The sequence below is a fragment of the Podarcis pityusensis genome, assembly GCF_964106645.2.
Source record: "Podarcis pityusensis genome assembly, chromosome: 11".
In the NCBI taxonomy this organism is placed as follows: Eukaryota; Metazoa; Chordata; class Lepidosauria; order Squamata; family Lacertidae; genus Podarcis; species Podarcis pityusensis.
In genome coordinates, this window is record NC_138036.1 from 25,921,508 (window position 1) to 25,948,328 (window position 26,821).

Genomic DNA, 26,821 nt, shown 5'->3' on the forward strand with positions numbered 1-26,821 from the left:
TGGGAAAGATTGAGGGCACAAGGAGAAGGGGACGACAGAGGATGAGATGGTTGGACAATGTTCTCGAAGCTACCAGCATGAGTTTAACCCAACTGCGGGAGGCAGTGGAAGACAGGAGTGCCTGGCATGCTCTGGTCCATGGGGTCATGAAGAGTCAGACACAACTAAACGACTAAACAACAACAACAGGCTTTTGTATTAATTACAGGACAATCTTCACATCCACCAACATTTATGTATCCTGATCAACTTTACTTGGGCAAGCTGAAGCACTGAAAACGACTCAAGGCCCACTGTCTGAGAAACACTGCCTCAGGCAAATGTCTTTTTCTTTGACTGTGGTTTCAACTGCAAGACATGACATTTTCTCTGTGGTTTGGTCAAGGCCAAAATGAGGGATGGTGCTAAATGTGTGTGGTTAAATGAGGCATTCTTTTTTCACTTCTGATTGGGAGATTTGCTTATTGTTGAAATGTGCAAGCCTTTCTAGTCATTTGGAGAAAGAGCACCTTTCTCTAAGTCATGGCTCTGCAGGTCACCCAGTTAACAGTAAGCACTGTACTTGGATTTTGTTTTGCTCAATGTGGGCATCAAAGTCGCTGGTTTGGTAGGGAAAGAAACTCCTGCCAAAAGTCAAGCCAACCATGAGAAAAATGTTTTCACATAAACAATAGAATTTTGTAGCTCAATTTTTCATTCTATTGGCAAGTGCTTTGCCAAGGGAAAGGGAGAATCTTGCTCTGTATTTTGCAACAGAATGTTTAGTGGATTACCTTGTTAAATTGTCAGATGTGACCTTAAAGGATGCAATCCACGGCACAATTGCCAGTGCAAGCTCTCTCCCTCTGGCAAGAAAATGGGAAAGTCTTTATTATGGATTTCTTCAATTCAAGTGGCAGTTGCTACTTAAGGCATGTACTTTCACCCTTTTTCTAACTCTTCCAGCTAAAAGAGATACAAAGAATAGCCAGTGATGGTGGAGTCTTGCTCTTTAAAGTAAGTACACCTATTGAAGCTTACTGGCTGCAGGTCATCAAAAGCAGATATAGGGGAGTGTGACCAGTTCAGCTGCCCAGCAGTCTCCCTGTCTGAGCTGATCTCATCGGAGGCGGTGTTGAGGACCAAGACTGCTGGTTTGGGGAGACTTCAACATCCATGCGGAGGTGTCTGGCTCTGAGGTGGCTCTGGACTTCATGACTGCCATGACGGCCATGGGGATGTCCCAACATGTCACCAACACATGTGGCAGGCCATACTCTGGACCTTGTTTTCTCAGCTGAGAGATCTGAAAGTGGGGGATATTAACATCAATCCCTTGTCATGGTCATATCACTTCCTGTTGAGATTTAGGCTTCCAGCACCTTTCCCCCTCTGCAGAGGGTGGTCTGCACTCAGAGGCAGATGGATCCAATGGGTTTCCAGATGGCTTGGAGGGATTTTCTGGCTGATATGACTGGTGCTCTTGCTGAAGCCCTGGCCAACCCCTGGAACATCCAAATGGCTCAAGCAGTTGACACAATCACTCTGGAGTGCCGTCTTCTGCTTCATGGAGTCTGCTTGGTTCCCTGGTATACTCCAGAGCTTAGGTTGAGGAAATAGGCTGGGAGGTGGCTTGAATGAGAGTCAAATGCAATCGAACACTGGTGGGGGCTCATCACTGAGCCCACCTAGTGACAGCAAAGGCAGCAAAGAAGGCATACTTTGCTGCCTCCATTGCATTGTTCTGTCTGGCAAAGCTTTTCTGGATAGTGTGGGGCCGCTTACAGTCTGGCCAAAGGAGGTGGCAGAACCGGCAGTAGCTCATTGTGACTTGTTTGCAAAGCATTTTGAGGATAAAATCGCTTGCATCCACTGAAATCTTGACCCCGCTATTACAGTAGATGAATCTCAATGGGTGTCCAGATTAGAAACTGACCAGCATTTCTATTAAGCCAAAAAATTCTGCTTAATACATATCAAGCCTGGATTATATGTAACGGAAAGTAAATGCTAGCTAAACCCTTCTCTCAGATGTGCATGAGGAGAGTGAAAGGAGGAGAGTGTGAGCTTGCAGGCACAGTGCTGAACTATGGTTTAGAGCAGAGCTTTTCATGTTGGTGACATGCTTTTTTAGGCACGCATCATTTCGCGACACAGTAATTGTTTTACTAGCAAACCAAAGGTTAAACCAGGGGTCAGCAAACTAAGGCCCATGGGCCACAAGCGGCCCACGGGGGTCATTTTACTGGCCCATGAGCCGCTCCCGAACTGAGCTGCCCACGCAGCGAGTGCCCGCGCACTGCACTAAACTGGCACAGCACGGCGCAGGGACTCACCGAGCAGTGCCAGAAATCACCTCTGCACAGACACAGACGTCGGAAATCGCGAGCGCACACACTCACAGGATCTGGCCCACAGAGGGGGCTCCGCAGTAGTGAACCAGCCCAGGCAAGGTAAGCCTTGCCGACCCCTAGGTTAAACTAACCCCTTTCCAGCCTTGGGAGGAGTGTGGGGAGCATTCGTGTGACACACCTACACACTGCAGCCGACACACTAACATGTCACGACATACAGTTTGGAGAGCTCTGGTTAAGAGTTACAGTATATGCAAACCAGCTTACAATATGAGATAACTGGTAAAGCTGGAAGTTGCTGCTACTTCTTGTTTCCAGGTTTTACAGATTAGGTTTAATCTTATTCCCTCAGTTTTAATATTAGGAAACATGTTATCCATCGAAGGCCAAACAATGTCTGAAGGATTTTGTTGAAGAATGTGTTGGAGTTGTCTATGCTTTTTTTAAAGGATTAAAAGGGTCAAAGGGAAGAGAAGGAAAATTAGCTGTTGTTTGAAGTAAAAATGCTGAGATTTTTGTTTAGGAATAATAAGAACTTTAGGGAGTAATACTTTTTAAATTACAAAAGGAATAGTGAATGCTGACACAAGAAACCCCTACAAATGTCAGTGGGTGTAATCATCACATTCTTCATTAAAATAATGACAAGCACACAAAACTTGTGGCCTTTTAATTCACACATTAATCAAATGTCTCTCCCTTCCAATGTCTTTTGCTTCAAAGAGCGATGAGTAATAAGGTCTGTCATAAATCCTGAAAATGGGTCTATCTCAGCAACTTTGTGTTTCATTAAAGCCATGTTAATAAATTTATAATCAATGACTAGTTTTTAATCACCACTTATGTTACAGTAGGACTTAAACTGCTGAATGTCAGAACATTTGTGCATCCCCTCATGACATTACACTAATTCAAAACATGTGTACATATTAAAAATGAAATACAGACGAGGCACTGTTAAGAAGATAATTATTAATATATTTTGATATGATAAAATGTTAACTATATTAAGATCTAAAAGGAGTGTTCATTAAAAATGTTATTTTTCCTCCCTTCACATTTTCTCATAATAGTAAATGGAATTTAGCCTTTACTCCAAAGGTAATAATAATAATAATAATAATAATAATAATAATAAATTTTATTTATATCCCGCCCTCCCCAGCCGAAGCCGGGCTCAGGGCGGCTAACAACAATCAAATAATCAAACAATCAAATAATCCAACATTCTAAAAACATTTCATTATAAAAATTAATTAAAATCAAATTGATGGCAACCGTTAAGCAAAATTCTGTGCAGGTTGCCAGAGGAGGGAGTCAGGCTGCGCCCTGACCAAAGGCCTGGTGGAACAACTCTGTCTTGCAGGCCCTGCGGAAAGATGTCAGGTCCCGCAGAGCCCTAGTCTCTTGTGACAGAGTGTTCCACCAGATTGGAGCCGCAGCCAAGAAAGCCCTGGCTCTAGTTGAGGCCAGCCTTACCTCTCTGTGGCCTGGGACCTTCAGGATGTTTTTATTTGCAGACCGTAGGTTCCTCTGTGGGGCATACCAGGACATGCGGTCCCGTAGGTACGAGGGTCCTAGGCCGTATAGGGCTTTAAAGGTTAAAACCAGCACCTTAAACCTGATCCTGTACTCCACCGGGAGCCAGTGCAGCTGGTATAGTACCAGATGAATGTGATCTCACAGCGAAGACCCCATAAGGAGTCTCGCCGCGGCATTCTGCACCCACTGGAGTTTCTGGGTCAGTCTCAAGGGCAGCCCCACGTAGAGCGAGTTACAATAATCCAGTCTGGAGGTGACCGTCGCGTGGATCACAGTGGCTAGGTCAGGGCGAGAGAGATAAGGAGCCAACTGCTTAGCTTGGCGGAGATGAAAAAATGCCGCCTTTGTTATAGCTGTAATCTGCGCCTCCATAGAGGGAGGTATCGAAGATTACACCCAAACTCTTAACGGACGGTGCTGGCACTAATTGCACCCCCGCAAGAGATGGGAATTGCCCCCTCAATCCCATATCGCCCCGTCCCAGCCAGAGGACCTCTGTCTTCGAGGATTTAACTTCAACCGGCTCCCACGTAACCATCCAGCCACAGCTTCCAGACATCTGGTCAGTGTGTCTGGGGCCGAGTCAGGATGGCCATCCATCAACAGATAGAGTTGGGTGTCATCGGCATACTGATGGCAACTCAGCCCAAAACTCCGGACAAGCTGGGCGAGGGGGCGCAAAAAGATGTTAAAAAGCATCGGGGAGAGTATCGCACCCTGAGATACTCCACCCACCAAGGAGTGGCGCAATGACAATTCCCCCCCAAGCGCCACCCTCTGTCCCCGACCAGAGAGAAACGAGCGCAGCCATTGAAGGACTGTGCCCTGAATCCCCACATCGGCAAGGTGATGGTCCAGGAGTTCGTGATCGACCATGTCAAAGGCTGCTGACAGGTCTAGAAGAATCAGCAGCCACGACCCGCCTCGATCCAGCTGCCTGCGGAGATCATCTGTTAGGGCGACCAGAGCCGTCTCGGTCCCATGACCAGCGCGGAAGCCGGACTGGAATGGATCCAGAGCCGATGTTTCATCCAGAAACCTGCCAAGCTGTTCAGCAACCGCTCTCTCAATCACCTTACCCAGGAATGGAAGATTCGAAACCGGGCGGTAATTGGATAGATCTAAGGGATCTAATGATGTTTTCTTTAAGAGCGGGAGCACCGCTGCCTCCTTCAGTTCCCCTGGGAATATCCCGGTGCCAAGGGACAAATTGATGATATCCCCCAGGGGGGCCCGCACCTTGTCTGGACACGCTCTAATCAGCCAAGACGGGCACGGGTCAAGAGGACAAGTGGTGGGCTTTCCAGCTCGGAGGAGTCTGTCCACATCAGCGGGGGGTATCCGGTCAAAGTGGTCCAATACTGGACCCGAGGACAGCCGAGGGGCCTCCTGTTCCTTTATTGTATCCAAACTGGCTGGGAGGTCATGGCGGAGCAACAGGACCTTCTCCGCAAAAAAGCTCGCAAATGCCTCACAGCTGTGTGTCAGATTGTTATTTAAATTTGGCTGTCCTTCAAGGGACGTTAAAGACCTAATTATACTAAATAATTGTGCTGGGCGAGAGCTAGCGGATGCAATGGAGGCCGAGAAGTAAGACTTCTTAGCAGCCTTCACTGCCATCTCATAGGTTTTCATAAAAACCCTGTAAGATGTTCTTGAGGCTCCGTCACGGGCACCCCGCCATACTCGCTCTAGCCATCCCGCTTCATTTTCCAAAGCTCCTCGGTAAACCAGGGAGCCCGGTTTCTGCGGGGTCGCAGAGGGCGCTTAGGTGCGATCTCATCGATGGCTGCCAGGAGCTGGGTATTCCAGCCCTCAACAAGCTAACAATGGGTAACAATGGGTAACAAGGTAACAATGGGAATGCAATCTCTGAAGGGAACTGTTGATAATCAAAACTTTATGGATAGCTTCATGTATACTACCTTTAAAATGCAGCAAAAAGCACAATGGAGAAAAATTGTTACACAGTTTTCTGCCTTTCCTAATTTAAAGAATAAACCTTGCTCTCAGTATTTCAGTATTAGATATGACTGCAGCTTTTAACTGTTTATCTGAATGTACTTTGTCTTCTTAACTGATTGATCCTGCTTTCCTTCAAGGAACTGAAGGTGGTGTACATAGTTCTCCTCAATCTTTATTTTCTTATCACAACAACTCAGTGAGGTAGGTCACATAACAAGCTTCATGGCCGAGTGGGAATTTGAACCCTGGTCTCCCAGTCCTTCATGCTTAAAAGTGGAAGATAGAAATATCAAGCAGCACTAAGAGTAAAATTCTACCCTTGAGGTACATCATGTGAAGAACTATAGTGGAAGCTCCACTACAACAGTGAAATTACACCAGTGTAGCAGTGAGGATATGTCAGTTCATTCCTGTACCAGCATATGTGCACCACCAGCATAAGGTTGAAAACAAGGAGATGAACCATTGGTCTTATCTGAAACATGTTTCTGATTGGACATGAGGATGCCACCTATTGCTCAAAGGCAAGATACATTACTCCTAATGAACCCAGACCCTCCGATCATCATTGGAGGCTCTTCTCTGTAAGTCTCCTCCACAAGAGGCCCAGAGGGTGGCAATATGAGAATGGACCTTTTCTGTGGTGGCTCCCCATTTGTCGAATGTTCATCCCAGGGAGGCTTACCTGGTACCTTCATTATACACTTTTAAGGACCAGGCAGAAACATTTGTCTTCAACCCAACCATTAGTTGATTAATACACTATATCCTTTTAAATGTGCTTGTAGGAGGGGGGTTATTGTTTTGTTTTGGTGTTTTGTGTTTGTATCTTGTGTACCACCCTGAGATCTTCAGATGAGGGGTTGTATACAAATTTAATAAATAAATTCTCCTCCTCCTCATCTAAGATTGTTGGATTCTAGCTTAACTTTGAATTACTCACATCAGTATTACAGGAGCGATATCTTTTCCTTTCTCCAAGGCAATATTTTCCTCCACCTGACGGTCTGGAAAAAATTGTATGCAGTTTATGCATATGTAACATATGAAGTAAGCAATGATAAAAAAACTACACACTACAGGACATTTCCCCCCACAATTCTTTTCTAATACAAATTGATGATACTGTATATTTTTTAAAACTTCACATTTCATTAATACAAACTCAGCTGGCAAATATATTTGTAAAATTACACTTCAGAAAAGGAAGGTAAAACACAATTTCTTCTATTTTTGTATCATTCCCACCAAAAGCAGAAAAAATGTGGCAAAGTTATATATTCTACTAATGTTTTAAATTAATACTCAAGTTCTAAACATTTATTTTGCCACCAGTAGGCAGTACCAGTAAAAACCCACCATGACACAGCATTTGTAACACTCTGTTAGTGGAAGTATTACTTCTAGATCTAAGCACTTATTTGCTGGTGCAGAAGTTTTAGCATTAGACTAAGATGAATCAAAATTAAGGAAACACTGCTTTTCATTACTAGGGTCAAGTTGATATTCTCTAATACCAGAGTTCCTGATTATTATTTCAATTTGACAACAATAAGTGTTCAAAAACCTCACTAGACTAGTGCTAATCTTTGTATGTGTTTAAGGTCGTGTTCTTCATCTTGGCTATTATCCTACACACACACACACACATTATAAGCAAATGTTACTTGAATAATTCACAGTACAATCCTATATATGTTCGCTCAGAAATAAATCCCACTAAGTTCAATGGGACTTGCTCTCTGGTATGTGTATATAGGATTGCAGCCTTAGAAGACTTCAGAGGACATATAAACAAAATTAAAGATAAGTTTATATGATTAACTATAAGAGAGTTTGTAAAATTCTATTCTTTTCCGTTGCTACTAATATTTGAAAATAATCAGGGCGATATTACATGACTAGATGGGGAGTAGTTATCTAGGATTTAATAGGACTCAAGTATTATCCAGACTGGTCTTTTGTCATCCATTTATTACTTAATGTGTTATATAGTATGTTATGAAATAATATGGCATTTCTGGTCACACAAGCAAGGTATCACATGGTTGCAATATCTGCTGATAAACATGATTCTCAAAACCATGTAACATGCAATTTTAGTGAGTTTTTGTTACTTAAAATAAAATGTGATTTTATTTTAATATTTTAAAATGCTGAATATAATGGCTAGGATCCAGGCAATTTGCACTTTTATGCCCTATTCACTACAATGGAGAAGTTAAGCATATGGGATTCAAAAGTGCTCCCCTGCATTTAAATGTATCCATTGTTGTTAAATGAAATTAGTTGAGACCCAAAGGGTCAGAAAATATGCACAGCACTTAACTATGCAAAAGAGCTTTCTTGTTTTCTTCTGTGGAAAGTTAAAAATTGGTAAAGACCATGTTACTGCTCACCTAGAGTGGTTTTCTTTGCACAGAGGAGAAAATGAAGTACTCTAGCTGGACTGAAGTATAATTCTTTTGACCATTGTGTTTTTAAATGTATAAATGTTATATATGAATTAAAACATCTGAGATATGCCTTAACACATATATTCCAGTACCTACGAATGCTGGTGTTTCGTAGAAAAGTCTATTATTATGTAAGCAGCTGATGTGGAATAGATCCTGAAAAAAATTACACCAGTGTGTATTCACTGAAATCAGTCAGACTACTCTGAAAGCCAAATATCCAGGGGCTCTGCAGTGGTGAAGATTAGAAAGGAATGTCCAGTCCTATAAAGTTCAGCAATGAGATAAAGACCAGACTGCCTTGCAAAGCCATGCCATAAACAGTATAGAGGTCTAAGTTCTTCAAAGCATAGAGGAAGATGCAGTGCCCAATCTCCCATTAAAGGATTTATGTAACAGCTTGAACACAGACAATATTGCATTTTAGAAGACAAATGTAAGGAATCCTAAAGCAGGGTTGTGAAAGTGTAACTGCTTATTACTGGACATTAATAAAACAAAAGTAATGGATAAATATAAATGTCCCAGCACATAGTTGGTATTACAAAGTTTGAGTGGAGAACATGAATTTAAACAGAACTGCTATATTCCAAAAAGCCTGATGAATTGCCATTTGCTACTGTATTTTCAAGGGTTTGTAATAGTCAAATAGTCTGTTGCCAAACTGCGCAAGCAGAATGCCTCTGATTTGTAAAAGACAGTTTGTTTCATTTCAAGATTTTAAAAAACCACCGAGGTACTGTCAAGTATTGCAGCCCTTGGTGCTATAGATGTTCAGAATGCACACCCTTTGGTTTGCCCAATTTTTCCATATATGGACAAATCTAGTGGAAGGGATTATTAGGGAACTGGGGGAAAAAAGCAGGTTGTTGGGTAGAATAGACACTGGGATATGAAGATTCAGAGAATATCAAGCAAGTTTAACTGGTACTTTACAATAGTGAGGAAGCATAGCAGAAGGAAGAATGAGCTCCTAGGGAGAAGCTAACAGTCTTGAATTAAATTTCAGACTGTGGCTATCCAGGATTTACTCAGTATTGTATTTTTGTTCAATTTACTCCTGACCTCTTTAAGCTTATTTGTCTGAATTTAAACATATTTTTTCTATTTTATTTAAAAAGATTTATAAACCACTCACATTATAATATATCAGAGTGGTGTACAGAAAACCAAAAATATGTATAAAATATACAGCAGAAGTAATACAATTTAAAAAAGCAATACAACATTAGAAAATGATCAGCAGAATTTGATTCTTAATTTGTTGCTGATTTATAGTGTTTTCCATTTGTTACCCATCAATCCTCCCAGAAACACAGTAGCAAAGGTTGGCTCCATCCAAGAAGTCGCTCAATATAGAACTAACTTGTGCTTCTGCAGAACATAAAACTTGGGGAATGACTGCTGTTGCAGTCATTTGGAAAATTTGCCAAGGTTCTATCCTGAATTACCTCAGGTCTCTTTGCCCCGACTTCTTGTCATATTTGGTGCTAGCACAATGACATGTTTACTTGTCTGGTTATAAAAGACTGCAAAACCTGGATCCCAGAAAGCTCTAGGCTGTGTCCACACCTTCTATTGCAACCACCCAAAGCAGGAATAATGGTTGCACAACAAACCAGCAATAGTATAAAAACTATATATGCAATCAAGTCATGGCTCATATAATATGGGTCAGCATGCAAGAGCTTTGTGGGCTGGACAAAACGCAAAGATTGTCACATAGGGTAATGTTCCACCCAGATACAGTGCTTCATTTCCTCTTTAAAAGGAAGGTTATTTCTCTGAAGAGTCCATCATTGTTTTTCCTGGTTGGCTATCAACATCAGGAGATTTCTACTTTCTCTATGTCCCCATTCATCCTTTCCTTTTTGCTGTTCCATCCTCCCAATTTCTCTTTTTTGAGCTGTATTGCTTCTTCACCTGGGGCAAGTAACTATATGGCTGTTGTTGCTGCACAAGCATGGGCATGTATGCATATGGAGAAACATATTGTGAAAGTTTTCTAGTCATGGATATGGATATTCCACTATTGCAGCAATTTTTCCATTTAGTGCAATCAGATGAATTAATGCTGGCCGTGTCTGCAATCAGTCAGTTCACGTGAGTTCTCCATGTGAGTGTGAGCTTGGGAATGACTGGAGGAGGATGGAGTAGGTAGTGTTATGTGAGTCAAGCTGTTTCATGCTGCTCTTTTGTGTGTGCGTGTGGGGGGGGGGTGTTATGAGCAAAAAGGCACAAAGCAGCAGCGAGTAGATGCAAACACAGGTTATCTAGGAACAGTGAAGGGGTGGAAGGAAATGAGCAGCAAGGAAATACAAACACAGCCATTATGGGAAGAAGATACAATGTAAAAGATTGCAGGGCAGTTATGAATCCAGAAGGGCCTCTGGCTGCACGGAGACAGACCCCCTCGAGGTCCACTGTTGAGCTTCCACAGGTCCAATTTATGCCAATGAGAGGAGACAGGCTCAGTCAGCCCTATGGTTTAGTTCTTGACAGTCATATGTATAACAATATACATATTACTTTCCTACATAAAATGATAGCTAGTTGTGACGATATCTTTCTTAAACCTGACTGCAAGAGTGAGTCATCCTGTATTTATGATTTTTACTACAAAAGGCTTTGTGAAGAAAGCAACTGCCAAAGTGAGCATGAAGTCCCACTGAAAGACAAAGAAGAATAGACTATTATTAATAAAGATGTTGGGGCATGTTTCAAGTTAGACTCATGTAAAGTCCCCCCCCCCCCAATAATTATATGTTCAGAATCTGTGAACCCCATCTATTATATGGTCTTTCTGACAACCACATAAAAATGTTGCAGGCTTTTTTTTTTAACAGTGATGTTCAATTTTCTAATGCATGTGCCTATTTGTGATTAGTATACCTTCATGATTTTCCTACACAAAAGTGTTTATATGTAATATAATATGTTTATAATATCTGAAAGGGCCTCAAAGGCAGTTCAGTGTCCAGCAGCTACTTTGAAACACCTGTCATCTGATGTTTGGTAGAGGGGAGTAAAGGGTTCTCTTGCAGTGTTCTCTTAATTTAATTCCCTTATGGAATGTAGCTGAGCCATCAACAATCTTTTAATATACTTCTGTCACTAGACAAAAAAGGAAGGAAGAGGTTAGATAAATTGATTTCAGTGGGCAGTGCTGAATGCTGGAGAGGGGATGGTAGTAGAGCTGTGACTGTAAAGTTAAGATCTCTTGTCCTTGTCTATAATTGCCTGTGAAACACAGACTAGTAAAAAGAGTGTTAAAATGTTAGGTTTGGAGAAGAGCAGCAACCTTTACTATGGTTTTGCTTTTATCAGTTTTTCAGCATACTTTGCAGTTCTCAGAAATCAACCAATTGTGCATGTGTGCATATATATGGAGCTCTGAGCCAAAAAATGTCTCTTTTAAAAGCTTTGCTTGCAACTGACAAAGCTATGAATAGAGAGGACACAAATGACCTAATAGTTTGGAGATGTGACACCAGAATACAGGCAACAATGTTCTCTGAACAACTCTTAAGAGTTTGGACGAAACAAACTGCAAGTCTGGGTTCGGAGAATCCAAAGGGTACAAGCCAGGCTCTGGTTTGTTTGGTCCATGGTGCAGAAGGAGCAGCGGATGAGCACTGTGGAAATTGTTGTGTACTTTGCATTAAATCAGTTGGCTTTAAAGTGATGTGAGAATCCAAAGGGTACTTTGTATAGATTACTTTCACATCCAGCAGCTAAAACGTTCTCAAATAGCCTGTTCCTGTGGTGTGCAAACTAGGCCATTGTCTTGTAGGGACAAATATTCAAAACCTTAAGTTTGCAAAACTAATGAACACCTGAAACAACTTTTAATTACCATAAGTAGAATTTACTGACTGTTTGTTTTCCATAAATGGAAGCTGTGAGAAGCAAAAATTACCTGCTAAATATTAAATATAGAATCTATTTGTATAGCGTGTGCTTAATGCATATATTTAAAAATGTGAAAGTATGTCTGCAAAGCTTCTCCAGGATAGCTGATCCTGTCTGCTATTTTAAAGACAAGTATTGGCACAGTACTGAAACGTTTTTACAGATAACATGTGAAACCACACTTTTGAAACATTTCCAAATATGCCTTTTTTGCTGGCTCTGGCTTACTTTAGCTACTTACGCTGGACTGTCACAGTGTCTTACGGATGATGAGACTCCTCCCCCGCAGGTCCTGCTGCACTCTCCCCATATTGACCAGGGACCCCAACCCCCATCTATGCTCTGGGGCCAAGTGCCAAAAGGTACGCACTCTCCCTGATAACACCACTGAAAAGATTTCATAGAAAACACAGAATTAGCTTTGAACTGATAGGATTATCAGGACAGCAAAATATATGGGTCAGGAACTGACCAATTATAGGCAACAGCATTTCTTGTATAGATAACATACAGAGGTTTAAATTTCTTTAGCCATGTTTAGTCATTGGTGAAGGCAAGTGCTATTTGTTATTTATCTTTAGGCTTAGCCTGAATAATAAATCCCTACCATACATAAAAGTTTAACAAGACAGCATTTTTCTTTTCATACACAAGCTTACCATTTCTCATTTAAATAAACTGCAAGTTACTGAAACATTTCTTTAGACATTACGTATACTTTTAAGAATAGGTGTGAGAAACAAACTCACACCTATATTTCAACTAATGGTTTAATAGCACAACATGGAAAATTCTCCAGTTAGGAATTTTTATGAGGGTTATTGCTTTTCCTTTAAAAAAACACTGAAGTATAGATGATGTTACAATAGAAGAGGAATTTGAAGCAGTATTTCATCTACACTTACACTGCAGACATAATAAAAGTAATGCCAAGACACTAGAAACAAAGAAAAAAGTATTTAAACTTACTGACTAGCCAGTTGTTCAGAGACTGAATGAACATATGAACTGAAATTTTAAGACAGATACCAGCAAAGCATTTAACCTGGATTATTATTATTCTTTTACAATAGGGCATTGAGTTAATTTGAGACAAATTGTGCTTTAACTTGAGTGGAATATTTTTTTCATATCAAATTAGACCAAGTCCTACAGTCCTGATTTAAGCCCAAATTTGGATGTCTTGTTTCACTGTAGAAAATAAGAGAAGAATATTACAGAAAATGAAACCATTTGTCCTATCAAAATAATGAGACATTTGCCCATATCCAGTAAAATTTGAACATGAATTTTACCTTATCACAGATATGGTACAAAACAATATCACATTATCTTTTAATAAATAATCTGGGTTGGATTTGGGCTGTGTGTGTGTGTGTGTGTGTGTGTGTGTGTGTGTGTAAAAATACCCAACTTGATACAAGAATCTTGATCTAAACTTGGAGTAGACAAAGTGGCACCTTCCAGATATTGTTGGACTATAACCTCCATAATCCCTGACCACTGGCCATCCTGGCTGAGCTACTGGAAGTTGTAGTCCAACAACATCTGGAGCAAACCACAGTGTCTACCAGTACTGTCAAGCAATACTGACCATGGGCTGGATCCACACTAGGTTAAATGAACAAAATTGTATATGAATTTCAATGAGAACTAGGCTGTAATACTAAACACACTTATTAGGAAGTAAGTGTCATTGGTAATTACTTCTGAGTAACTATGCGGGTGGCGCTGTGGGTAAAACATCAGCGCCTAGGACTTGCCGATCACATGGTTGGCGGTTCGAATCCCCGCGGCGGGCTGCGCTCCCGTCGTTCGGTCCCAGCGCCTGCCAACCTAGCAGTTCGAAAGCACCTCCGGGTGCAAGTAGATAAATAGGGACCGCTTACCAGCGGGAAGGTAAACGGCGTTCCGTGTGCTGCACTGGCTCGCCAGATGCAGCTTGTCACGCTGGCCACGTGACCCGGAAGGGTCTGCGGACAGCGCTGGCTCCCAGCCTATAGAGTGAGATGAGCGCACAACCCTAGAGTCTGGCAAGACTGGCCCGTACGGGCAGGGGTACCTTTACCTTTACCTACGCATAGAACTGCATCGCTAGCCTAGATCCAACCGTTATTAATGGCACTGAAAAAGGATGTTTCTTACCCATGTTCTGAGCACAATTTACAAAAGAAAAAAGAACACAGCAGCAGTCAGGTTAGAGCTATTAATGTGTGCTGAAGTGGAAGCTATATAATGCAGAACCTTCTTTATTTTACTCTCCAACCTGTGCAAGTCCAGAAACTTTTAAGGGCTCAAGGAAAAATGGGAATGATGTTGAGATGAATTAGTGAAGCTTGAGCCTTTATTTTCAACCACATTACCTGAAACTACTTACAATACCCACTTTTATGGCATGTTGTAATTACTTCTAGTTTGGGTACTATAAAGTATTTGGATACAAGAGCACTAGCAGGGCTGAACTGGACATGGTATCAGTTAGCTGGATATGGTTAAGTATTCATTCAGGTTGGCTATGAATATGGTAACATTTCGATAGGGGTAGCCACTTGTTTAAATTCAAATAGAGGTAATAATAACACAATAAGAAAACAGAAACAATGGCTTCCATTTAGTGAGAGGCCAGCATGTCTAGTGCATTATTTATACAGCACTGAAGGGATATTACAATGACATGTTGACTTCCTGATCATTTGACTCAAATATACACCTTCAAGAATCATTTTCATGTTTTATGAAGCTGCACAGCTGTGGATCAGATCAGCAATCTGCATGGGAGACCACTGGAAGCTACATGTAAGAGTAAGGTAAAGGGACCCCTGACCATTAGGTCCAGTCGTGGCCGACTCTGGGGTTGCGGCACTCATTTCGCTTTATTGGCCGAGGGAGCCGGCGTACAGCTTCCAGGTCATGTGGCCAGCATGACTAAGTTGCTTCTGGCAAACCAGAGCAGCACACAGAAACACCGTTTACCTTCCCGCTGAAGCGGTACCTATTTATCTACTTGCACTTTGACGTGCTTTCGAACTGCTAGGTTGGCAGGAGCAGGGACCGAGCAACGGGAGCTCACCCCGTCGCGGGGATTCGAACCGCCGACCTTCTGATCGGCAAGTCCTAGGCTCTGTGGTTTAACCCACAGCGCCACCCATGTAAGAGTAGGGCAGACATAATACTTAATTTTTAAAAATGCCTTGATTTTACAATTAAAATTAATCATCACATCTTAATTAAATGAAGGACAAATAAATAAAAATATCCTAAATGGTTCACAGCCCTAGGTTCCAAGTGATGCTACCAAAGAAATTTCCTGTGTTCTTTTCAAGAGAGAATGAAGGTTTCTAAGCTACATGCCTCTCCACTCCAGTGGTTCCAAAACATATTTTTAAAAACCATAGTCAGAGCTCAAGGTCATTGCTGGTGGATCATCCAGTTGTAAAGGCATATTTAAGCTTAACTGTGATTGAATATATTTGTTATTGACATGCACTTTCTCTATGACAGCATTAAAGTACAGTACTAAAGAACAGTTCCCTGGGGGAGGGGAGAACAATAGTTGCTGGGAAAGCACATCAACTGGGCCTTTGGTCTCTGGTAGCAGCAACGATGTATGTATCTCTTGCCTCTTGGAAGCAGGGTTGGCAATAAAACTACGGCCTGCTCAACCAAGTAGTAATTGTATGCTTATCCTCTTGCTATCCCCATAACTCTCCTCCTCACTGCAGCACAAAATATTCACAATTTTATTCACAAAATAAAAGTACACTGATTGCTATTATTTTACAAGAATACAAAATGTATTTATTGAGTCTTATTAATAAAAGACTAGAAGCCAGTGCCTTATCAAGCACTGGTTAAAAAGCAAATAGCTAGGATGCTGTGTTCTTCCAACAGCCTTCCTTCATTTATTGACATTTGTACTAGAAAGAGAGGCTGGATGGCCTACAGCAGAACTGCTATTTCAAATTGCCACTTTCTAATGGTGGCTATCAACATTAGAACATCATTAATTAAATTTACATAAACACCCACAACTATATTCTGCTCTTCCTCCAAGGGTCTTAAGAGGTTTCCTCATTTTATCATCACAACAGCTCTGATGAGGTAGTTTTGAGACCAGCCCAACTGTTGACTGGGGACTTTAATGTTAGTCTCTCTTCTAGTCTGACATTTTATCCATGGTATAACACTGGTTCTTGATTGAGATACATAACATATGTGTAAAAAGGCCTGCAGGCATGATAGTCTTTTGTTCTTCATTAAGAATAAGCGAGAAAAAGAAAGATTAATTTAGGAATTTCCTAACACAATGCACTTAATGAGGCAACACAACTAATAAAGCAAATCTCTAAGGACAGTTGAATATATTTCAATAGCTTAGTTTTCTCTGAGATTCTGTGGCTTGAAAAGCTTTTGGATCATTTCCTATTGGAATAGTCAGTGCTTGGGAATTTCAAAATACAGTACAAGGCATTGGCTGAGAGTGGGGATGTGTGGTGCTGCCCAAGAGTGAGAACATAGGACTGTGGTTGGAGCCTAACCACTTATCAGGTGGGTGCAAGAAATTGGAGGCTACAGTACAGTCTTGGTATGTACCCAGTGGATTGTTGGGACTGTTAATTGTTGAGTGTAAGGGATTTGTGTGTATGTGTGGGTAAAAGTGTCCAGGTGTAGACTGACTGAGATACCGGGGTGTGTTTGTGGGCTTCGAATTTGTGTGTGTACTAAATGAGTGGAACCTTACTTTATGATGTTTCATCTGTTGTATTTAATTTAGTTGTTTGATTTCCTTGTAAATCGCCTTTTTATGAAAAGCAATGCACAAATACTTGAAAGAAATAATAAATAATAATGCAATCTAAGCTGCATTCCTAACCCCACTTATATAGGAGTGAGTCCATAGAAATCAATAGAACTTACTTCTGAGTAGACATGGTTAGGATTACACTAAGTAATACATGAAACTGTCTGAAACTATGAAGCCATAGAAAGAATATATTTTTATTCTTTTTTTTGTCTAGGGAACAAAAATGGAGAAAACATAAGATGTATGCAGTACTTGCTTTTCAAATTAAACTTTATTTACTATTTGGATAATATGAAATGTATTATTTATAAGTTTCTTATAAGCCATCCTCAGACATGAAGCTTCTGTTACTGATAAAGGTAGAAACTGAAACATTTAATAAGAATGTTTTAGCATATATAATAATGGTCAGTTACAGTTGGATTGTACCTATTTTAGTTCATCATCAACTGTCATCGAATGCTAACTCAAATTAATAGGCTACAATTTACTCTACTGATCTTGAGAAAGAGACCACAACTACAGTCTCATACTCAGGAGAAAAGTCAGATTGGCAGAGCTAAATGGATATATCCACATATATTAAATAATATTTGGATGGCATTAAATGGCTGGACAGACTGAGAATATCAGGTTTTGTCTGACAATGCAGATAAACTACTCATTTAACAACAGTTGTCAAAGATGAAAGGCTGGAAACAAGAGTGTAAGACTAGCCTGCTGGATCAAGCCAATGGCCCGTCTTGTCCAACATCCTGTTCTCACAGTGGTCAACCAGATGCCTGAGGGAAACCAGGGAGCAGAACATGAGTACAAGAGCACTCTCCTGTCCTGTGGTTTCCAGCAAATGCTATTCAGAAGCATTGCTACATCCAACTGTGGAGGTAGAGCATAACCATTGTGGCTAGTAGCTACCGCTATTTATAGGAATTCCAAACACCTGAATGAGATAATCTAACATTTTGCCCTGCCTAAGCAATACAGCAAGAAGCTAACAATTGAACCTGCCTATCAAGAGAGCGGACGCGGGTGGCGCTGTGGGTTAAACTACAGAGCCTAGGACTTGCCGATCAGAAGGTCGGCAGTTCGAATCCCCGTGATGGGGTGAGCTCCCGTTGCTCAGTCCCTGCATAGGTATTGGCGGGAAGGTAAACGGCGTTTCTGTGCACTGCTCTGGTTCACCAGAAGCGGCTTAGTCATGCTGGCCACATGACCCAGAAGCTGTACGCCGGCTCCCTCGGCCAATAAAGTGAGATGAGAGCCGCAACACCAGAGTCGGCCACAACTGGAGCTAATGGTCAGGGGTCCCTTTACCTTTACCTATCAAGAGAGCTACTGCCAAGGTCAGCCTTAACATCTCTAAAGTAAGTACTAGAGTTCGATTGACTCCGAATTGCTCTACAAATAGAATTAATTAATAAAAAATATTGGGCTCCTAAAGATGATCCTTATTTAGAGTTGATTCACAAAATCGGCTCACACTGTAATTATCATGCAATAAGTTTATTGCATATGACACCTCTCTCAATACTGATTGATAAAATTTTCAAACTAGCTTATGCCAACGTCACCTAGTATGTTTTAGTGGTTTGAAAAGAAGCAGTCTATTAACCAATAGTTGCAAATCACGTGAAAAATATAGTTGGGTGAATCTATTCTCAGTTACTTCTTTCAGTGACAGTTTCAATTGTCTTTATGCATTGCATGCTAGTGCATTTACATTTTCCATTATTTAATGGGCCATCAGCCAGGAGGTGAGGGGAGAATTAGCAGAAAGCAAAATATGTGGGATACAGAGAAGAAAATACCAAAGGCTGTCAGAAAAGACCAGAAAGCAAATAGGAGAGCAGATGGCTAATGCAAGCTAGGAGAAAAATTGGCTGCCAGGAAATCATGGGCTTTAGACGACCTGAAACTCTTAAGTGATCACTTAGGGTAAGACAGACAGTTTTGTGCTCACAAAAACTTCAACAATTAAGACACTTTAGCTTTAGCAGATGGCATTCAAGGAGTGTATAGTCTTTCTGGGCAGGATATATCAAAGAAAGTGTCTCTCCTCTCATTGAAGAAAGAAAATAATAAATTTATTTCAGCAGGTCATCTAAAAGTCTAAAAGCTAGTCTAAAAAATGCAATGTCATACAACTTGAAACTAGACTGTATTTTTAAAATAATAATAATAGGAAATGCATGTTTTGTGTTTCAAACTGCTTATTAAAAAAAGCTACTTACCTGTGACAATTGTTCTGCAAGCGGCTTTCTGTGCTGCCACATGTCTGGGACGGCCCTGGCCAGACAGGTAGAACTTGGCAGAAAGCATCAGGCATGAGGAAGCACTAGTATTTTATCATCTCCCTTGCACAGTAGATGTCATGTAAGAAAGTAAGGCATAGAGCCAACATCTTCCCTCTCAGAGAGGATGTTGCTCCAAGCTGAGACAAGAAACAGACTAAGTCTTAACATGAAAAGAGGAGCAAAGGCAATTTCTTAGAGACCCCTGACATCCATAACCCTCTAGAGCAGATTTAAGGACAACACAGGAAACTGCATGGGGAAGGGGAAGATGGGTAAGTCCTACTTCCGCAAGTGAGATACCACAATTGAGACTCATCAGTAGAGAACAGCTTGAATAATAATTATGGGAAAGCAACATAATTTTCTTCTTTAATGACTCCAGTGATTCTAAGTTTAACAGACTCACAAACTAAAAGTTAACTGTAGCAGACTGTCAGGTGATGGTGAGCATACAAGAGATTGCTTCCCTAAGTCTTTTAACTGCTTTCACTTGGACACCCAAAGTAATACTCCAGGTCTCTACAGAAGACCCAAATGAGCTTGCATATGTTGCAGACTCAGAGGGACTCAAAAATTTGCTTCAGATATCAAAGCAATTCTCAGTTGTTCTCAACAGTCACTTGGATACTCTCTATGTTGGTGCTGGATCACTGGAACTTCCACAGGGTAAAAATGATTGTTCACCATGCAAGTGTACATGCCACACAAATGAAGTACAAGATACACAGAAAGGTAAAACTCATTAAAGGAAGAGAGTGCATTGCCCACTTGAATGAGAGTCTGGGCTAGGCAAAAGGACTGGCAAGGTATGGAATTGAAAGACTCCATTTAGTTAGAACTTTTGTTCTATAGTAAGGAACATATTTCTCTTGAAAAACTGTAGATCAGACAGAAATCCTACTCCTTTTCCAGCCAATGTGAGTGCTACAAGAAAGATAACCTAGTACAAAAACCAACATAAGTGGCAAGTAGAAAGTTGTTTGAAGGGTTTGCTAATGAGAGATGCTTAGTACAAGAAGGCAGTTCCATTGAAAAGTCCAGAAATGAGGCACAGGAATCAGGTATGGCAGTTCTTTTAGAAAAATATTCCACCATTGGTATATGTGTACTGTGGTACAGAATGCTGAAATAACCCCTCTAGCTGTCTTTGTAGAAGTCCAACATTCTGCTCTTCTTGAATGAGAGGTGGTATAATGATATACCTTGGAGAGGATTAAGTGCATAAATAACCAGATGGAAATAACCTGTACCTCTTTAAGTAGCTGGGATGAAAAGATCAAGTCATGGTTCTGGTATTCTCAGTATTTTCCCTCTTATTTGTAAATGAACAGTACACCTTTGCAAGGGAGAATTAAAGTTGAAGAGCTAAGTCATGCACACCTCTAAGCATGTTGTAGACTAACCAATACGCTACACAATCTAGCTATTTAGCCAGATAAGAAGTTTCAATGTAGAAATATTAGTTTTAGCTTTTTCTCATTCTCAAAAAGATTTTAAGGAAGATATCAATCTTTCCCCAAATCAAAACTGGTGGTAGCAGGCTATAAGTATATGGTGTAAGCTACCATTACAGTCATGGATGCAGATAAATAGGTTTGAAGCAGAGTAAGGCAAGATACTCACCATACAGAATCTGTTCTATAGTGATGAATGCAGTGCAGATCTCTGATGTTTTTGAGCAGTATCTACTCCCAAGGCAGGTGGAACAACAAATTTGTATTAGTAGCCAAAGTCTTACACATGTTCTCCACTCACTAAGAACAGTAAGTAACACCAAAGAAAGCTTGAGCAAGAATTCCTTCAGGAATTGGAGAGTTCTGTAGAATTATGGGAGCCAATCTAATCTTAACAGCTGGACAACGGCATATTGTGCTTGTACTGAATATATACAGTAAGTATATGAAAGCAGAGAAGTATGTTAATACTGCAATATTCCAATGTAGAGTCTCTGAGGACTCTACATGCAATAGTAATAGGAACCACAATGTGGCCAGTAATCTCTGAGGTTCAAAGAGTCAGTTTCACTGAGGTGCTTTAAAACCCACTTCCCTTCTGAGGTTTTGGGCTAGATAGATCTGGATCTTCTTCACTAAATTCAGAAGGAATGCCTAAGCCCTGCAGAATATCCTCTCCAACAATTCAATGTTCACAACCAGCTGTAGAGGAATATGAAATTATTATTTTGGCTAACACAAATGTGGGAAAAGAGGATGAGCAACTCTGGATTATGATAATTATCCTGGGCAATACGATCTGTCAGTTCTAGGAATGCATATTTATACAGGCACCTGCCCTCCACCATTGCCATTTTACTAGTTCTGATGCAGAGATAGCCTTAAGGTATTCACTAATTCCAAGTTCAAATCTGAGGCAGGATCTGTTGGCCACTGAGCTCTTCTCTCATGCTCAGTATGTCAGAAATGCTTACAAGAGTTTTATAGGAGTACAGCACAGAAGAAGAAAAAGTGAAGGGAAATAACCTGAACCAACAAAACCAAATGCAGCATAAGAAGTTAAGGAAAAAGATCTTCATAATTGTTTCCTTAATTTCTTACGTTGTGTTAGAACAATAGTGTTTCTGGAGCAAGTGCAAAGGGAGAAGGCTAGAGCTGCCCAAGAAATTTCTAGATAGTTCTACCTGTGGCTTCTACAGACACATTTCCATATATGGGGTAGCACAGCGAGACCACAACAAAGAATCCTAAGCACTACTAAAAATGCTTTTAAAAAAATAAAATCCTAAGTTTTGTTGCTTTGTTAATTATTGTATGTTCAGTTACAGAATAAATTAAGCTTTTCATTCTGGAAACTCTTATACAAACATTTAATTGTTATCTCTTTTTAGTTATCTCAGCATACATTTCTGGGTCTTGCACAACCTGGAAACAATTGCATGATAACTTGAATTAAAAGTCATTCCAACTCACCCCCTTTTCAATGCTCCCAGTCTGACAAAGGGTGCCCTCAGCTGCTGGAATACTGTTGGTAACACAGCGGTTACTTTTGCTAAGGCACCAAAGCTCTCTACACACTTCCTGGGAAAGAAGGCAGAAGCAAGTTGTTCAGAATAACTGAAGAAAATTGGTTCAAATGCTCCTTAACACACAAATTGTCCTCAAAATACATTGCTCTCTCTCCATAGAAAGAAACAGGCTGAAATATATTTGAGAATATTCATTAATATGGACCATTTCACATCAGCATCCTATAAAACAGAGTTATTGTAAATTAAATCCTGATTTGATTTACCACATAATAAAACTGTCTGAATCATTTTCCATAAGCCTCATTAACATTACACTCTGGTTGGGCTGTGTGCAGAAAGACAATATTGGGTAAGTGTGGTAGTACTTTTGTGATAAACTGGGCAGATAAATAGTTTACCACACACAAGTCCAAAAATGACTTGTGTGACTTGGCCTTGAATATTCTGTCATCAAAGTCTGAAACTATCAATATAAATCTGGAATTGTGTACACAGTTACTCTTTCTTCCAGGGGCACAGTTTGCATGTTCCTAATGCAGATTCTTTAGAAGAGCAGGAAACTCCCATTTTAGTGGAGTGGCAATGAGATTGTCTACTGCCTAGCTGCCTAGCTACAGCAGCTAGGCAATGAAGGGTTTTTAGCACACGAGATACAGAAACCACCCACTTTCCTCTCAACTATGCAGAGCCATTCCCACCACTAGATAAATATTTAATTCCTTTTACCTTGACAGTCTGGGCACTGTCTTCAACCTCAGCAGATGAAGACTAAACTTTCCCAGTCTCCCTATGTACAAATCCCCTTTACTCACCATACATAAATTATTAGTAATCACACTAGGGTAGAATGTCTAATATAGTGTCAGCAGCTTGGATCCCACAGCATTGTGCAAAGAAAGTGAAACATCCTCCTTTCAGAGCACAGTGCTGGGGAGGGGGAAACATTCTGCGGGATTTCCATCCTGTCAGAATCATTCTTACTGACCTTTTGCTGCAGATTTCCCCCAGGAAGCTCAGAGGTACTGCAGAATCTTCCCACACTAACAAATCAGGAAAAAAACAAAACAGAACTCCCACTGATGACATTCACTTTCCACTGTGGCTCCAGCAATAAACCTATGAAAAACCTACTGTGAAGACCTGCAAGCATGATCAGTCATCCTGGAATAACAACTCCTCAATTCACTTCAGGCTCTGATTTATTAATGCAATCAAAGAGTTGAAAGGGAATCCACACCACATGAATATATGAGGGGCTGCTGACTATAGCTGCCATTTGTTCATCTTGCAGGCCTCCTGTGCTTTTAACATCTACATAACAGGCAGAAAATTTGACAGATGTGTCATTTCCCATATGTGAATGCAATGTTGGGGAAACATTCTTCTGCTGATTTTTTGCAATCATGCAAATGTTTAAAAGTATAGCAGCCTTTTCAGGAAAAAGGTAGCGACCTTATATTGACTCATCTCTTTCATGCCAGGATAAGTGATAATTAAAACCAAAGCAGGGTTTAAATCTATGATAGATGGAGTTCATCGTTCCACACACAAGCAAGGTAGTCAGGATATGTGTGTAGCAAAATATTGCACACATTATTATACATGTCCACTCAGCAGTAACTCCCACTAAGTGGATATTACTCCCAGGTTATAGTATTGCAGCCTTAGAGTCCTTATACTTGTAGACCTGAGTCTGCAGTAACAAGAAACTAAATACACATTGTGTAACCAAGTCCTAAATTGTTTCCATCAAAGAGTTTACCAAAAAATACTACCACTGAACTTTTGAAACATAGTATGCATTGTGCCTATTAAAAGTAATATTATATTTGCTGATGTATTTACTCTTCTGTTCCCACCCAACTGAGTAACGTGAAGGAAAACTGTAGCATTCTTTTCCACACACAAAAATGAATTCAAAGCACAGTTCCTTTTTATCAGTAACCTCCCACCATTTGTCCAAGGAGCTTGGAATGGGGTATATGATTCCCAAATGGTTCTCATTTCAATCCTGACCAGGATCAAAACTGGAAATGGACCTATATCGGGGACCACCAGACTATTCCTTGGTATATTGATGACTGAAATGTCTAGCAACTGAGAATAGTTAACCCCTTTTGTAATAATATTCTAGAGAATTTATTTGATTTTAATTCTTTGCTACAACATTGTAGGAAATCTTTGAGAAACCACTTTCTACATCCTTCGCCAAACCTTTATTAGACATTACAAGTATAGGCCGTCACATCCATATATAAAATTTTAAAATATATACAAATAAACAGCCATGTAAAATATATAATAACGGGGATTTTCATTGGGATTTCTTCCTGCTAAATAGTGCCATTCACCACTCTAAGAGATACTATTGACAAAAACTCAGCCACCCTTGCAGTTACTTCTGAGTTAATGTCAGACGGAATCTGATATTTTCGTTGTGCTGTGATGTTAGACTACCCAAAAAAAGAGGATAGCATGCATTTGCATAGCTGTTTGTACAATGGACAGTGGAAATGAATATGTTCTACATTGTCTGGCACATTCAAAGAACATCCTCAATGTCTATCATTTCTGGAGATGTTTAAACATGGACATGCCAATCTCAAGACTCGACCATGCAAGTAGGAACAACCACTGTAATGCTGTCCCTGTAGCAGCCATCTTGAACAGGTGTTCCGATATCAAAAGCCGCTGTGAGACGAAGAATAACAGGGCCACCCTACTTGCATGGTCAAGTCTTGAGAATGGCATGTTCATCCCATGACATGCTACAGGGTTTTGCAAGACACAATTTTGTCCCCAATGCTGTTTAACATCTACATGAAGCTGTTGGCAGTGGTCATTAGGAGTTTGGGGGCATGGTGTTTTCAGTATGCTGAAGACACACATCTCTATTTCTCCATAACATCTGAATCAGGAATAGCAGGGCAAGCTCTGGACCAGTGCCTGAATAGTGGACTGGGTAAAAGCTAATATACTAAGTCTGAATTCTGGGAAGATGGCGGCTTTGTGAGTAGGTGGCTCCCATTATTTATTACATTTCTAACCCAACTTTTTTTCCAAGGAGGCATACATGGTTTCCCCCCTCATTTAATTCCCACAACAACCCTGTGAAGTAGGCCAGGCTGAGAGGCAGTGACTGGTGCAAGGTCACCCAGTAAGCTTCATGGCTGAGTGTAGATCTGAACCCTGGTCTCCCCAAGACCTAGCCCAACACTAACCACTACACCACATTGGCTCTCTTCCTAGTCCAGAAGCTAGGCCAGCTGCCTGTTCTGAAGAAGTAGGTACACAGCCTGTGTTACTCCTTGATAAATCTTTGTCATCAGATGCCAAAAGTGATTTGTGTCACTAGCACACAAATGGCCTTATGTGTAGCCTTTTAGTCGCTCTGTTTGGTACACCAACTATCTGGGTCAGAACAGCCTGGCCACTGTAACCCACTCATTGATAACCTCATGATTGGGTTACTGTAATGCACTTTATAGGGATGCGGGTGGCGCTGTGGTCTAAACCACAGAGCCTAGGACTTGCCAGTCAGAAGGTCGGCGCTTTGAATCCCCGTGACAGGGTGAGCTCCCATTGCTCGGTCCCAGCTCCTGCCAACCTAGCAGTTCGAAAGCACATCAAAGTGCAAGTAGGTAAATAGGTACCGCTCCAGCGGGAAGGTAAACGGTGTTTCCGTGTGCTGCTCTGGTTCACCAGAAGCGGCTTAGTCATGCTGGCCACAGCCGAGCTGTACGCTGGCTCCCTCAGCCAATAAAGCAAGATGAGCGCCGCAACCCTGAAGTCATCCGCAACTGGACCTAATGGTCAGGGGTCCCTTTACCTTTTGATGCGCTTTATGTGGGGCTACCCCTGGGCAAAGACCAGAAGAATTGTGTATAGTAGATAGCAGTGTTTAGCTTTGTTTAGAGACAATAAACACTTTGTTACTTTGTGTGGGAGAGTTTTCCCCTTAACACCAGGGAAGAAGCAGTTCTGCTGGGAGCAGGAAATCTCTGAAGTCTCTACGTATGTTCCACATACTCTGCCGATACATCACACTGGTTGAAGTGTGGTGAACTGCCAAGTGACTTCCACAGGTCACCAACACAAGATATCATAAGGACCACCTGAACCCTTATTTCCCACATCAATATGTGGAATATATCCTTATATCCAACGTCAGAAGAAGCATGGTTCATTGTACAGTGGTGCCTCGCAAGACGAAAAGAATCCGTTCTGGGAGTCTCTTTGTGATGGCCTGGGATTCCGATTCGGAGGATGAAACAGAGGAATCCCAGCCTGCACAGGAGTCCCCGCCTCCAGGGCCGGCTGAACTGGGGCAAGGCCTAGATGCTGAAGAGCCTGCACCTGTGGCAGTGCATCAGGAGCTGGCCCCAGGTGAAGCCCTTCTGGCCCCAGAGGGGCTTGATGACTCAGTGGCCACAGGTGAGCCTCCTCCAGGGCCCAGTAACCCTTCGGCCTCTCCTGATCTGCAGAGGCTTAGGGCAGAGAGGCGAAGGGAACTGGTTGCCCCCAGGAGG

At 41.2% G+C, this 26,821-nt stretch overlaps 1 protein-coding gene across 15 annotated transcripts in view; it reads right to left on the reverse strand.

Annotated features, from left to right (window-relative positions):
• ADAMTS6 (ADAM metallopeptidase with thrombospondin type 1 motif 6) overlaps positions 1 to 26,821 on the reverse strand; it is a 124,681-nt gene that overhangs the window by 26,641 nt on the left and 71,219 nt on the right. For 14 of the 15 annotated variants that reach the window (XR_013977150.1, XM_080972368.1, XM_080972369.1 and 11 more), the window contains 3 exons: positions 22,234 to 22,341; positions 12,450 to 12,595; positions 6,784 to 6,847 (listed from right to left, as the gene is read on the reverse strand). Coding sequence is in view for 14 of the 15 variants with exons in the window: in XM_080972368.1 (XP_080828494.1) it covers positions 6,784 to 6,847; positions 12,450 to 12,595; positions 22,234 to 22,341 (318 nt within the window). In the remaining variant the exon portion in view is untranslated. The remainder of the gene's footprint in view (positions 1 to 6,783; positions 6,848 to 12,449; positions 12,596 to 22,233; positions 22,342 to 26,821) is intronic. The other variant, XM_080972370.1, reaches the window with a different exon arrangement.